This window comes from Schistocerca serialis, chromosome 3 (genome assembly GCF_023864345.2).
Source record: "Schistocerca serialis cubense isolate TAMUIC-IGC-003099 chromosome 3, iqSchSeri2.2, whole genome shotgun sequence".
Taxonomy (NCBI): domain Eukaryota; kingdom Metazoa; phylum Arthropoda; class Insecta; order Orthoptera; family Acrididae; genus Schistocerca; species Schistocerca serialis.
Window position 1 is genome coordinate 76677437 of NC_064640.1, and position 14563 is coordinate 76691999.

General features: G+C 38.0%; 1 protein-coding gene across 3 annotated transcripts in view; it reads left to right on the forward strand.

The window, feature by feature from the left end:
- The window catches only part of LOC126469739 (SRSF protein kinase 3-like), a 385641-nt gene that overhangs the window by 337446 nt on the left and 33632 nt on the right, over positions 1 to 14563 (forward strand). For all 3 annotated transcript variants that reach the window (XM_050096946.1, XM_050096947.1, XM_050096944.1), the window contains 2 exons: positions 1315 to 1439; positions 13895 to 14002. In XM_050096946.1, coding sequence (XP_049952903.1) covers positions 1315 to 1439; positions 13895 to 14002 — 233 coding nt within the window. The remainder of the gene's footprint in view (positions 1 to 1314; positions 1440 to 13894; positions 14003 to 14563) is intronic.

Sequence of the window (14563 nt, forward strand, 5' to 3'; positions counted from 1 at the left end):
GTCATTATTTCAGTAGTGGGTTTATTTTTCAAGATGATAATGCATGAGCAAACTGTGTCTACCTTATGAACAACATCGAAGAATGGGATTGGTTTGAGCAGCAATGTCTCGATCAAGTTGTTGGTGAAATGCCAAGGAGTATCCAAGCTTGTTATAATGCGGTGGGAGGAGCATCATGGTGTTGAATGTTAACCAGCAGCAGATTTTGCTTTCAAAAATATACATGGATGTACACTTTTGAGCAGTATGTCTTTATTTTGCCAATTAATTCTTATTCCACACTTAAGATTTCCCCTTCTTAAAGCTTTTTTTATTTCATTTCCTGTCTACACAAGTTTTCAGATATGCAGATCATTGTAAACTTTTAGTGTGCAATTTATTTATAAGTATAAAATTCAGGACACCGAAACCCCATTCGTGGAAAGGCAAATTAGGAAAAATCCACTTTGTTCTGTGAATGTCTATAAATAAATGTTATTTGTATTGTACTTACTTCAAAGGAAAAATGTCTATAAATAAATGTTATTTGTATTGTACTTACTTCAAAGGAAAAAGAGTGTTCTTTAAAAAAGTTGCTGTCCAGATTGTGTATAACATGGTTTGGAACTGGATGACAATGCAGTATTAACTTGCGTGCTTGTCTGGTGTGTAATGCAGGGTACTTTGTGTACCGCTGCCATTTCTCCCTTTTCCTGTTCCAGTCATGACTGATTCACAGGAAAACAGTTGCTGGGAAGCCTCCATGTGAGCTCAAATCTCCCTAGTTTTTATCTTTATGGTCTTTTTATAAGTTATACATTTGAGGAAGAAATATATCGTTTAAATCAAGTGAAGGGAAATGGAAATAAACCTGAAATTTACCCTTTGTTTTCATCGTAACCTCGGCAAAATGTTTGATATTGATAGATAAATTTCACACACACACACACACACACACACACACACACACACACACACACACACAAAAGACTAAAAAGCAGAAAATAATTATTTAAATAACTAACGTTTTACAGACTGAGATGGGTGGTGACTACTTTTTTTTTTTTTTAATGGCATGATTTTGTCCAAAAGTTACATGCTGCTTTTTAGCTGAATTATGAGTTTTCAAAAATATTTGAAAGCTTTAATTCATTGCCTCCTTAAGAGTAGTATGGGGATTATTATTTTAAAATGCGCTTTCCATAAGTTAGAATGTAAGTTAACTGGGTTGCCTTAGTATGTATATTTCTTTGTTGCACAATTTCAGTCAAGCACGGTACATTTTCCAAATATCTTCCTGTAACTTATGATGACATTGACTCTCTCTTCTCACAGACAAAGCATTCCGGCGTGTTGCATCCTGTCCTGATACAAAAAATCTGGCAAGAACACCTGACCCTGTTCATGAAGTATGTGATATTAAAGTGAAGATTGCTGATTTGGGCAATGCCTGTTGGTGTGTAAGTATTTTTGTCTTCAAAATACATATAATATAACAGTAGAGCAGTAATATACACTTTTTTAAAAAGTATTGAAGCAATGACTAATAGTGACCTTGAAAGGACGTAACAAAATGAACAATTAAATTATACAGACCTCTCTAGCAGTATGTAATTCCATTATCACTACTACAACTAATAATAATAATAATAATAATAATAATAATAATAATCATTGCGTGGTCCTTTCCCAGTTCACTGAAAGCATCACAGAGACGTACTTGACGGTTGGCAACAACTTTTGGAAAGTGATGATATATTTTCAAAATGTTCTTCTCAGTTGTTTTCATTTTTGATTATCACATCTACAGTCTGTTACTGATTTTGGATATTTATACATTGTGTGATGAAAAGTATCCAGACACTCCGAAAAACATATGTTTTAGGTACATTATGCTGCCACCTACTACCAGGTACTCCATATCAGTGACCTCAGTAGTCATTAGACATCGTGAGAGTGCAGAATGGGGTGCTCTGCAGAACTCGTGAACTTCAAATGTGGTCAGGTGATTGGGTGTGACTTCTGTCATACGTGTGTATGCGAGATTTCCACACTCCTAAACATCCCTAGGTCCACTGTTTCTGATGTGCTAGTGAAGTGGAAACGTGAAGGGACACGTACAGCACAAAAGTATACAGGCTGACCTTGTCTGTTGACTGACAGACCCAACCGACAGTTGAAGAGGGTTGTAAAGTGTAATAGGCAGACATCTATCCAGACCATCTTACAGGAATTCCAAACAGCACCAGGATCCACTGCAAGTTCTATTACAGTTAGGCGGGAGGTGAGAAAACTTGGATTTCATGGCCAGGCGGCTGCTCATAAGCCACTCATCACACTGGTAAATGCCAAACGACACCTCCCTTGGTGTAAGGAGTGTAAATATTGTACTATTGAACAGTGGAAAAATGTTGTGTGGAGTGACGAATCATGGTACACACAATGTGGCGGTCCAATGGTAGGGTGTGGGTATGGCAAATGCCCGGTGAATGTCTGCCAGTGTGTGTAGTGCCAACAGTAAAATTCGGAGGTGGTGGTGTTATGGTGTGGTTGTGTTTTTCAGGGAGGGGGCTTGTACCCTAGTTGTTTTGTGTGGCAATATCACAGCTCCGGCCTACATTGATATTTCAAGCACCTCCTTGCTTCCCACTGTTGAAGAACAATTTGCGGCTGGTAATTGCATCTTCCAACATGATCGAGCACCTGTTCATAATGCACGGCCTGTGGCGGAGTGGTCACACAACAACAACATCCCTGTAATGGATTGGCCTGCACAGAGTCCTGGCCTGAATACTATAGAACACCATTAGTATGTTTTGGAATGCCGACTTCGTGCGAGGCCTCGCCATTCGTCATCAATACCTCATCTCAGTGCAGCACTCCATGAAGAATGGGCTGCTATTCCCCGAGAGACCTTCCAACACCTGATTGAATGTATGCCTGTGAGAGTGGAAGCTGTCATCAAGGTTAAGGGTGGGCCAACACCATATTGAGTTGTGGCATTACCGATGGAGGTTGCCATGAACTTGTAAGTCATTTTCAGCCAGGTGTTCGGATACTTTTGATCACATAGTGTAATTCCATCCTCAGAGTTTCATATGGCTGTCTGAATCAATCCACCATAGAGCAAATCAGATACTGAACACATAGATCATCTACTTTGCAAGTGAATTTCAGAAGCAGATGATTCAAGAAGTACTAGTAACAGTTACACTGACATGGAGACAAAATGCCTGTTGTGAATTTGTATCAAGGCAGGTTTATATGTCTCGACGTCAGTTCAATTATAGCTGGTGCCTTCATGAATCATCTGTTTCTTCTTTGTGTACACTATTTGAGTTGTTCAGTATACTTTTTGACTAACTGATCTGGGCTACCATTCAGACATTTGAGAATAATTATGATAATCCTAAATCCATAACTCTATGTAAATATGGACTTCATAAATAAAGACATGTAAGTGGAATATTTCAAACATATATCATTTGTAAATACAGCTAACTGAGCAGAAAAGAAAGGTGGATATATATATATATATATATATATATATATATTTATATTTTTTTTTTTTGATTGGAACAAGATCAGAGGTGCATGAATCACTCGACAGGTTTCCAGATGTTCTCAGTAGAACTGAGATAGTTACCTTGGAGCAGTGCAGGTACCTGCATGTTACATTATTTTGCCCAATGCATTATCTTGCTCTGCGGTGGAATATTGTAGATGACAAAGAAGATGCAACTTATTGATGAGAAGTTAGTTGCTGACATGAGGAAACTCATAAAATATATTAAAAATAAAACTTTCAGGGACTTTCCATACTGCAATAGAAATTGTATTACATTCAAAGTAAGGAATTGAAATAGGTATTGGCCAAATAGAGAGGATAAGAAACTTCAAATATGCTGGGGAGATAATACAAGAATATGCTTTGGAAAAATGTGCAATAGAGGAAAGTTTGCATAAAATGGGGAGAGCATATGGTATCACCAAAGACCTCTACAGTAAAAAGTGTGCATAAAATGGGGAGAGCATATGGTATCACCAAAGACCTCTACAGTAAAAAGTGCCTAACCAAAAATGCAAAAATAAGAAATTACAACACAATAGTGAAGCCAGAATGCCTATATGCAGGCGAATGCCTGGCACTAAACTGTAAGTTAGATAAATTAGAAGTACTAGAAAGGCGAATTATAAGGTGAACATTAGGACCACGAAATGCAGCAGAAGGTTGGAAATTACAAAGTGGTGCTGGAATATACCAAAATATAGAAAATATTTCAAATGCAATGAGAAAAAAAAGACTCATGCTTTTTGGATGTAGATTTTGAATTCAAGACAGTCGATTAACTAATAAAATTTTCAGATATTTGTGGTGTAAGAAGTCCACAACAAGCTGGGTCAATGAAATAAAAAAGGATATAGTAAGAAACAATATAAAAATAGAAGATATAAACAACAGAGAAGCCTTTCAGGAAAAAATGTTGAAAATGGAAGGATTCCAAGGCAGGGTTGCTAAAAAGACTGGTTCAAAATAGTCTGAAGACAGAAAGAAGAAAAGATGAAGACATACTGGAAGAAAAGTAAAGAACAAAGAACTGAAATTGGAATGTGGTCCTCAGATGGCCTGCTTGCAGTAAAAGAGAAAGAGAGAGAGAGAGAGAGAGAGAGAGAGAGAGAGAGAGAGAGAGAGAGAGTCACACTTGCAAAGTTATTTTTATTTAAAAGTAATGTATTCCACCGTGGTTGGGCATCATCAGATTACGTAAAACTTGTCAAGTGAAGTACATTGCACTGGCTACCAAAGCCCTACGACAGCAACATACACATAAGGCAGTACGTGTGAAAATCCAGTCATTTAAATTGTTATATCAACAAGTAGAGCATGGTGGTTATCATGCCCCCATTGATTTTCATCCAGATGGTTTTGTGTGTTTGTGGCTGACATAGGACTTTGGCAGCCAGCACAGTGTACTTCACTTGACAGTTCTGCGTGATCTAATGACGCCTAACCATGGTGAAATGCATTATTTTTAATAAAAATAACTGTGCAACTGTCTGACTGTTGTATTTTTAATATAACCATTAAAACCAGTTGCTGTATCAGTCAGCCAACGATGGAAGGGAATGAATGCTCGTAAAATACTTGTTAGCCTCTGTGTACTTCAGTTAGGGTGAAAGGATTAGCACAATAGACTTAGATTAATGGACAGTGATCATGAAATCCGTTTCTGACCATCCATATTTAGGTTTCCTGTGCTCTCTGTAAATTAATGAAAACAAATGGCAGGACTGTTTCTTTGAAATGGAAGTGGCAAATGTTCCTCCACATCCTTGTCCTGTTCGAGATTTTACTCCATTTCAAATAATATCATTGTTGATAGACATTAAATCCTAATATTCTTCACTGTTTCGATGCACTTGCTGCTCAATGGGCAGTACTGTGAATAGATAAACAGTGTTACTATCATTTTGTATAGCCAGCCTCGTGATAGAGATCTAATTAAAATACTAGAACCAAAAAATTCTGTACTCTTAATCTAAATGAACTGTCTCAAAAAGGGTTAATATGCTAGAAAAATCCTTGCTCGTGGAGCTAATTATATAATTTAATGTAACTGGACACATAAAGTGGCAGCAGAACATCCACATAAAAGGAGATTATAATTAGGAAAGCTTTCAAAGCCAGTGGGTCCTTCTTCAGGCAGAAGGGTTGAAGGGAAAGGAAGATGGGTGAAGGAAAAGTACTGGAGAGGTCTAGGAAAACAGGTAGATTTTGGGAAAGTCACCTAGAACTTTGGGTCAGGGAGGACTTCCCAGACAGGATGAGAAGGAAGACTGATTGTTGGGGAATGCACTGGACGAGATTCGAAAACTTGAGAGCTTAAAGGTGGAAGACAGGTTAATATGCAAGACAGATATTACTGGTTAAACATCATGCACGAGTTAATAGGAGTGAAAAGCTAAGTGCTTTGTATGTAACAGAGGGGGGAGAGGGGTGTCGAAAAATTGACAGGTAATAAAATAAAAGCTGTAGAAAACTAAAACTGAGTGAAGAAAGTAGTAGTTACTCTGAATAAATTCTGAGACGGATGAAATTAATATAAATTAAGGCCAGATGGGTGGCGAGAACCAAGGACATGTTGGTAGTGATAGTCTCCACCTATGGAGTTCTGAGTAACTGGTGTTTTGGGGAAGAATCCAGATGGCCTGTGTGATGAAACAGGCACAAAGGTCACTACTGTCATGTTGTAGAGCATGCTCTGCAACAGGATATTGCGTGTTGCCAGTATACACCCTCTGTCTGTGCCCATTCATCCTAACTGATAATTTGAGGGTGGTCATGCTGATGTAAAAGGCCGAACAGAGTTTACATAACAGCTGGTATATGTCGTGTCGTTTCACAGGTGGCTTCCCCTTTGATAGTATACATTTTGCCAGTTACAGGGCTAGTATAGGTGGTGATAGGAGAGGGCATGAGGCAAGTCTTTCAGCTGGGACAGTCACTGGGGTAGGAGCCATAGGGTAGGGAGATGGGTGCAGGAGCATAGGGTCTGACAAGAATATTGCAGAGATTGAGAAGGTGACGAAAAGCTATTCTAGGTGTGATGGGCAAAATCTCAGACAGAATGGATTCATTTCAGGGCATGATTTTAGGATGTCATGGCCTTGTCGAAGTAACTGATTGATACATTCTAGACCAGGATAATACTGAGTGACTAGTGGTGTGCTCTGAAGTTGTTTTTTGGAGGGATCAACAGTACCAGGATTGGATATGGTGGCCTGGGAAATCTGCTTTTGAATTAGGCTGGTGGCATAATTATGTCCATTGAAGGCTTGGGTGAGTGTGGTGGTGTGCTGCTGTAAAGAGCCTGCATCTAAACAAATACATTTGCCTCAAATGCCAAAGCTGTGTGGGAGGAAACATTTGTCATGGAAAGGCTGGCAAATGTCAACATCTATCTATCCAATTACATTATTTTGTCAAAAATTGATTGTTTTTGTTATTATAATTATAAAATATTATGTGATGTGACTAACAAGCTGGTATATGTGAGGGTCATTCAATAAATAATGTCCCATATCATTATTATTATTATTATTATTATTATTATTATTATTATTATTTTACGGCTTGTACCATATATAGGTAAATGTCTTTTAGTTACTTCAAGAAGGGGAGAAGGAAGAAAGATTAGGGTTTAATGTCTTGTTAACATCGTAGTCATTATAGACAGAGCACAAGCTTGGAGTGTTTCAAAAATGGGAAAGGAAATTGGCTGTGCCCTTTTAAAGGAACCATACCAACATTTACCTGGAGTGAATTAGGGAAGTCGTTGAAAATGTAAATCCAGATGATCAGGCGCATATTTGAAGTGTCGTTCTCCTGAATGCGAGTCCAGTGTGCTAACCACTACGCTCAGTGTTGTCAACTCTGTGACACATATTTCAGCTAACCAACTTTCGAAACCTGCTAAAAATCGGCCAGAAAAAAGTATTTGTGTGAGGAACATGCTGTCTTTTGTACACATAATCTTTATTTCTTCAGACTACTGAACATTAACATTTCCATATCATGATACTATTTTTTGTAAGTATAACACATGAATTTGGAATGGAACAATTGACTCCATATGAGAAATGGGTATTTTAGAGTCATCCACTACTACTTCCATGAATTGTGTTACTATGGGTCCTTGGTTGTCACTGCTAATGCCACTATTCTTGCCATGGGCTTGAATGGTATGTACAAAATAAACCATTTGATCCACGCCAAAGGTGGATGGTCTTGAATAGGCACATGCTTAGACAGAAAGTAGAAATGATTACACATACATGTAATCTGAATGACACAATGCATTAACTTAACTTGAACAGCAAGTTCAAGAGTGAATACGTTAATCAAAGCCTACCTGTAATAAATGATTACAGTACAAAATGCTACTATAAACTGCTGAGACTTTAGCTGACTCTGCGAAGAGACTGGGCTGGCCTTGCGGTGTCTTATTATGGCAGCTCAGTGGGGGCACTTCATGCATGTAGGTAGTGTGTCATCAAGCTGGCCGTGGATTGGTGAAGCTGTAACATGGTTTACCACCAACTTCGGGATGCATTATGTGTGGTGTGGTATTGGCACTGTACAACACCACACAAAAAATATTTATTTTATAAAGGATGGTAATGTAGAAAACTCTAAACATTGATAAATTTATGCAGTTATTCAGTCATTTCAGATTTTACCTTTTTATTTCAGAACTGCATCTTCAAATTGAAATTGTGACAGCACAATCTGAGGTGCTGAAGGGTAGCATGAATTGTCAGTATAGAACTGAGCCTCCTGTTCCTATATAAGCTTTTGGAATATTCATTTCACTAAAGCACCTCTCTCCCTCTGCATTTGACCAAGGCAGCACTAGAAGTATCTTAGCCAAATTGCAGATTTCACTGAAAGGCTTGTATTTACTTGCTTTCTCACATTTTGATACTTCAGACCAAAATACAACCCTATATGTCACATTCTCCCACATCACAACATTGATTTTCTGCCACTGGAGTTATACGTCAGACAGGGTCAGTATGTCTGGTCTGGTGCCTCTTTCCAAAGTTAGTGATGTAGTATTGTCCTTCACTCCTCTTAAACAGTTTCCTGATGCTTTAGATGATATGTTATGTAGCACTTCAACATTTTTTGGGAGACTGGATTAGAGCTCACTGATGATGTGTACAATAATGTTAATGCAAATTTTCTGAATTCCCATTTCAGTATTCAGTCATTCTACTGATTGTACAGGAATTTCCTATTTGCTTTTCAAAAGTGGAACCCAAATGTAGCTTGGGATGAAGAAAATTTTTAACATTTGGAAAAAAAACAGGGCCTCTTGACACCCTTTTTCAGTTACCATTTGTACAAAAGTCCAGATTAAAATAATGAGATCATGCAACAGTTGATAGGATTAGCAGATTTAAACTGGAGTGCCATATTAACTATGTTGTACTCTCGCAGAATTGGTCCTAGAAATACAATTTTTTCTATTGTCTTCGTACATTTTATGAAGTGTCTGAGCGGTATAGCACCAAATTGAGATCCATTGACTTCCAACGATTTGTAATACCTTCAAGGGATCCTTATCATAAAATGTATTATACAAACTATAGTAGGCCTTTTACCATGTTAAGGAGTGGTGAAACCAATTGCGTGTTTCTGAAAGGTGGATTCTAAGTGGGCTGGTAATTCTTCTTTGCAAGAATGAGAAAGGGCCAACTGGATGGAGTGACAAGAATGTGGTATGAGGATTAGCTGTGGGATTTTTAGTTCATAGTAGCATTCTGTATTGTGAAAATTTATGATAAGAGTCAGTCTCTCTCTCTCTCTCTCTCTCTCTCTCTCTCTCTCTCTCTCTCTCTCTCTCTCTCTCTCTCTCTCTGACTTGCTGTTCAAGTTACATGAAGTTATTGTGCTGTTCAGATTGCGTGTGATTATAATCATTTCTTCTTTCTGCTTAAGCACCAAGGAAGCTTGGCCGCGGTTATTGTGACTGATGTAACTTCAGGCTGAAAATTCAGTTTAGATACTCTTGCACAAGAAAATGGTTTAACCACTTTCACATTCTTGTCAGATTTAGAATAATCTCTGTTCCGAATACTTGCAGCTGAGAAGGCATCATCAAAAATGACATCGCACCTTTGTTTTATCTGTAAGAATCTTCTGACTGATCCAACAGTTTGTTTCATAGGCGCTATCCAAGCCTATGGCAAGAGTAGTGTTATTAGCAGTGACAACCCAGGACCCTCAACATCAAGAATCTTTTGAAAACAATTTTTTAACTCTTCATCTTTTAACCATTCTTCTCTAAATTGTGCATATGGAATATTTTAACAAAACATTTGCACATTGAAGAAAACTGTCTTCTTATTCACAATGTTCAAAATGGAAAGAGTTTAATAAATGCACTGAAAACAGAGACTGCTGCCAGCATACAATTGTTAATAAGAATGCCGCCTACAATTGTTAATAAGAATGCCAGTAATAGCTATGCAGACACTATTGTAGCAAGTGTGACTGTTCAACCAAGCAACATATTGTGGTCCCGCTGCAGTCTGTTATTGCATCAGACGCCATGCAGTAGGCAGTAATAATCAAAATACTGATTGTTAAACAGTTTGTGAAACCATCTCTTCTATAAGTCCATACAAAATATTAATACCATTATTAACATAATGGAATTTCCTGTTTGAACAGTAACATTTTACTAACAACATGAATTAAGTTAATAAAATTAATCCAATTATTTAGTTGTGTTTTAATTTATTAAAATATAGCAATATAATAATTCTGCTAGATTTTTGGCTGCTGTCTGAGAAAATATCGTCTGGCTTTATGGACTACTAATCTGCCATAGTCACTCAAAAATCGGCTGAGTTGGCAATACTGACTGTGCCACTTCATAGGGTGCTTAAAATTTGAATGTTTCTTCTGCATGTGTGTGAAGTTTCGAACAGTGCCGACAGATGGCAGAGCCATAATGAACCATCAAAATTGTATCTATGCAAGACACTCATTACAAGCTATATGTTGTAACTGAATTTTAGTTTGTGGAAAAAGTAACTACGGTGATATCCATAAACCCTTGAGTGCAGTGTATGGCGATGATGCAGTTGATGAGAGTACTGTTGGGTGATGAATAAAAGAGAGTTAAAGTTTCAGGAAGTGCAGAAACTGATCTCTAGGATTGGCCACATTTGGAATGTCCTGTCACAACTACTGCTCCGAACACGATGAAATGTGTGAGTGCCATTATTTGTGGAAACTGACACATCACAACTCAACAGTTGGCTCCAGCTATCAGTGAGCATTGTAAGTGCATGTGCAGTGATTAAGACTTTCATATTCAAAGGTGTGATCAAGGCAGATTCTCTGAATGCTTACCACAGTTCACAAGATTCAAAGAAAAGCCAATTCATCTGAACTTTGGAGCAGTTTGAGCCCAATGGAGAGCCCTTTCTGTTATGAATCATTACAAGTGACAACAACTAAGTGCAGTCACTGGAGTGGCACCGCCCACAGTCATCAAAAAATAAGAAATTCAAGGTAGTACACTCCTTCCTCTGACGGCAACATCATGATGACAGTCTTTGGAATAGTGCTGTTGACAGTCAAATGGATGTGTTAGTACGATATTGCAATGCCTGTGTTATTCCAAATAATGAAGCAATGTTCCATTGGACATGCATGTATGTGCTGGACCAGGACTTGAACCCAAATTTTCCACTTGCTGCAAATAGTGGTCCTACCATATGGCTATCTAAGCATGACTCGCAGCCAGACCCAAACTTCCATAAGTCGTCAGCCATGTGTATGCAACCTGTACCTGTACACCCATTATGTATATTCTTGTGCAAGGGGAGACATTTTCCTTGAAACTCCCTTGCCTGGTGTTGGTGGATAACAAAGGCATTACAATATCGTATTTATCTGCCAACACTGGGCAAGTGACTTTCGAGTAATACAAATTGTATACGTCACATGGTTGATGTCTTAATGGAAGTCAGGGTCTGGCTGTGAGCTACGCTTGGATAGCCAGATGGTAAGGTGACTGCTCGCGATAAGCAGGAAATCTGGGTTAGAGACCTGGTCCAGCGATAAATTTTCATTGTCGTCATTCCATTATACAATTGATGGTTATCCATATTCGCAACTGTGAATACATTTAATGTGTTGCTATTAGGGTTAATCATTAGTTCAGAGTCATATGTGAAGACTCTGAACAAACTCAAGAACTGTTTCTGATGTATTTGATCAGAAATGAATCCAAAAGTATCTTGTTCCAACATGGCAGTACATGCCCAACACAAATTTCAAAACCCAAGAACACATTGCCAAATTGAGTTGTACATCATTGCCTCATCTACCCTACAGTGGAAACCTCTGGCCCATTTGGATTGTGGTGTGTTCGGGCCACTTAAGGATTCTCTACATGAGACACACTTTAAAGATGAAGATGTTGATGAGTGTGATTCATGCAATGAAACATATCTGCAAACACAGGACAAGTCCTTTTACCAACAGAAAATACTGGCTCTTACACAAAAGTGGTATAAGGCCATATAATGTGCTGGCAAGACTATATAGAAAAGTAGTATATGTAAAAGAAATCTTGTCACCAATTTTAACTCGTATGAATAAATATGTTCAGAGAAAAGGATTTTGGGCATCATTTAATGCATGTACCTCATAGTTGGAGAAGGCCTGTTATTGGAGAACAATTTACTCTAACTGAGAACAGTACCAACAGGAACAGAATTTTCTGCAAGTTCTGTATCCAAAATTTTTAAAGAAGTGAGATCTATTGTGTCTTTCACCTTCCACCCAAGAACTTTTTCATAGCATTGCTTCCAAGATTGACTGGTACTCACAGATTACGTATGTAGCATGTTCTTTCCAAATGTGATAGGGCATGCATTGATTACATTATTTGCACAATCACAGGATTGCTAGGAACTCCAGCACCAAACAAAGGCCTTACTGTCCAGAAACTATACCCTCAAGACTCATGAAAAAACATGAACTGAACTACAGTGACACAGTATTTCTTATCGAAGCACCAACGTACTGACACCAAGATGAAATGTGAAGGTGTTTGTGAACACTGGAATGATAGAGATACCTGTTACAGGAGGCAGCATATTTCTGAAAGTCCTGTTAGAACTCTCTAAATTGCTCCTTTTACTGCAAGCAACACACAAACAAAGCTCACAATATGAGCATCAGAAGGCCACTCTCTTCCATAATGGGCTGATAGTGACTATTACTCGGTGTGGTAGAAAATGGCGTTCGGAATTATGGCCATAAATTCGTGTTTGGAAAAACAAACGGAAAGTGGGAAAAGCAATTGTAATAGGATAAATTGTATCTTCTGAAGAACATTGCAATATATATCTAAAGTGCTGTCTATATGTCAAGATACAATTTACTGATCTCTTCTTCTTCTTCTCCTCCATTAACTGCAGGTCTCTTCCCCCCCCCCCCCCCCCCCCCCCCCCCCCCCCGCCCCCTCACACTTCCCACCCTCATCCTCCAACCAATGATCATCTCCTATCTATTAAAACAATCCTCCTTTCCAGCAGTGTTTAAATTTCGGAAGTCAGCACAACTGCAGATACTGGAGACAATAATCTTTATATCTGGTGGGTGACTGTGTAGAAATACAGGCTCTCCTAACCATATGTTGTGAGTAGATGAATTCTCAGTTCAAAGTGGATCAATACACCAACATGTTTAAAAAACAAAATATTTTGACATTTCTGCTGTTCATCATCATCATCATCATCATCATCATCATTCATCATTCATCATCATCATCATCATCATCATCATCATCATCTACCATCTACCTCCTGCACCCAAAGGAACTGGTGTTGTTACGTACAAAATCCACACCCTGGAAACCCCTTGGACTTTTTGGACACTACAACAGATGTGATCAATTATATACATAATGTATCTGTAAGTTTGTAAATTCTGTACATATTTCATTTGTATTTCTAAAGTGATGTGTAATTTCCATATGAGTAATAATAATAATAATAATAATAATAATAATAATATTGTCGTGCATGATTTCTTTGGGACTGTGAAAGGAATTAGTTGTTTGCAAATGTTAAATTAGTTGGGCCTGTTAACAAACATCTTTGAACTTAGTTTGGTTCAGATTGTTACTGATCTGTATGTGAACTGATAATTTTACTTGTTTTAATTAATTAATTAATTAATTCTCAACAAATATTATGAACAAGCATTTGCTGCAGTTTCTCATATTTGTCTACTTGAGTTACCATCATTTTTGTTTCCATGTTAGTTTAATGATTGAGATGTTGATAGTAAGGGCTTTGACTGTTCGTTTTGTTATTTTTGCAGTACCATCATTTTACAGAAGATATTCAAACTAGACAGTACCGCTGTTTAGAAGTTCTCCTGGGTGCGGGATATGGAACTCCTGCTGATATATGGAGCACCGCATGTATGGTATGTTGGTTTGGATTTTAATGCATACGACTATAGAATTGGGTTCCCATACATGAATAGAGAACTATGCTGCCCCTGAAGTCCCAAAAGTTCATTAATATTTGAAAATTCACAACTTCACATAATGTAAGGAGAAGGGTAAAAATTGACATGCACACTTGAAATGATATGGGGCTTCACTGAAACAAAAGAGTGTGCATAAAATGACCAACAGATGATGCTTCATATGATACAAAAGCAATAATTAACACAACAGTTGAATTTTAGTATAGACGATGTTCTTTAGAACAAACGTTGAACGTTTCAGCTATCATTCATCAACAATACCCACAGTAGAGGTACAGCACTGAACAGCATATCAGTAGGTATGGTGAGAGATTGCTGATGTATGTTGTTTTTTAGCATCCCTAATGAGGTTGGGTGACTGCAGTAGACATGCAACTTCAGGTAACTACCCAACCAATAATCACACAGAGTGAGGTCTGGCGACCTGGGAGGCCAAGCATGATGGCAGTGGCAGTTAGCATGTGATCCTCATGAAACAATATGCACAAGAGATCT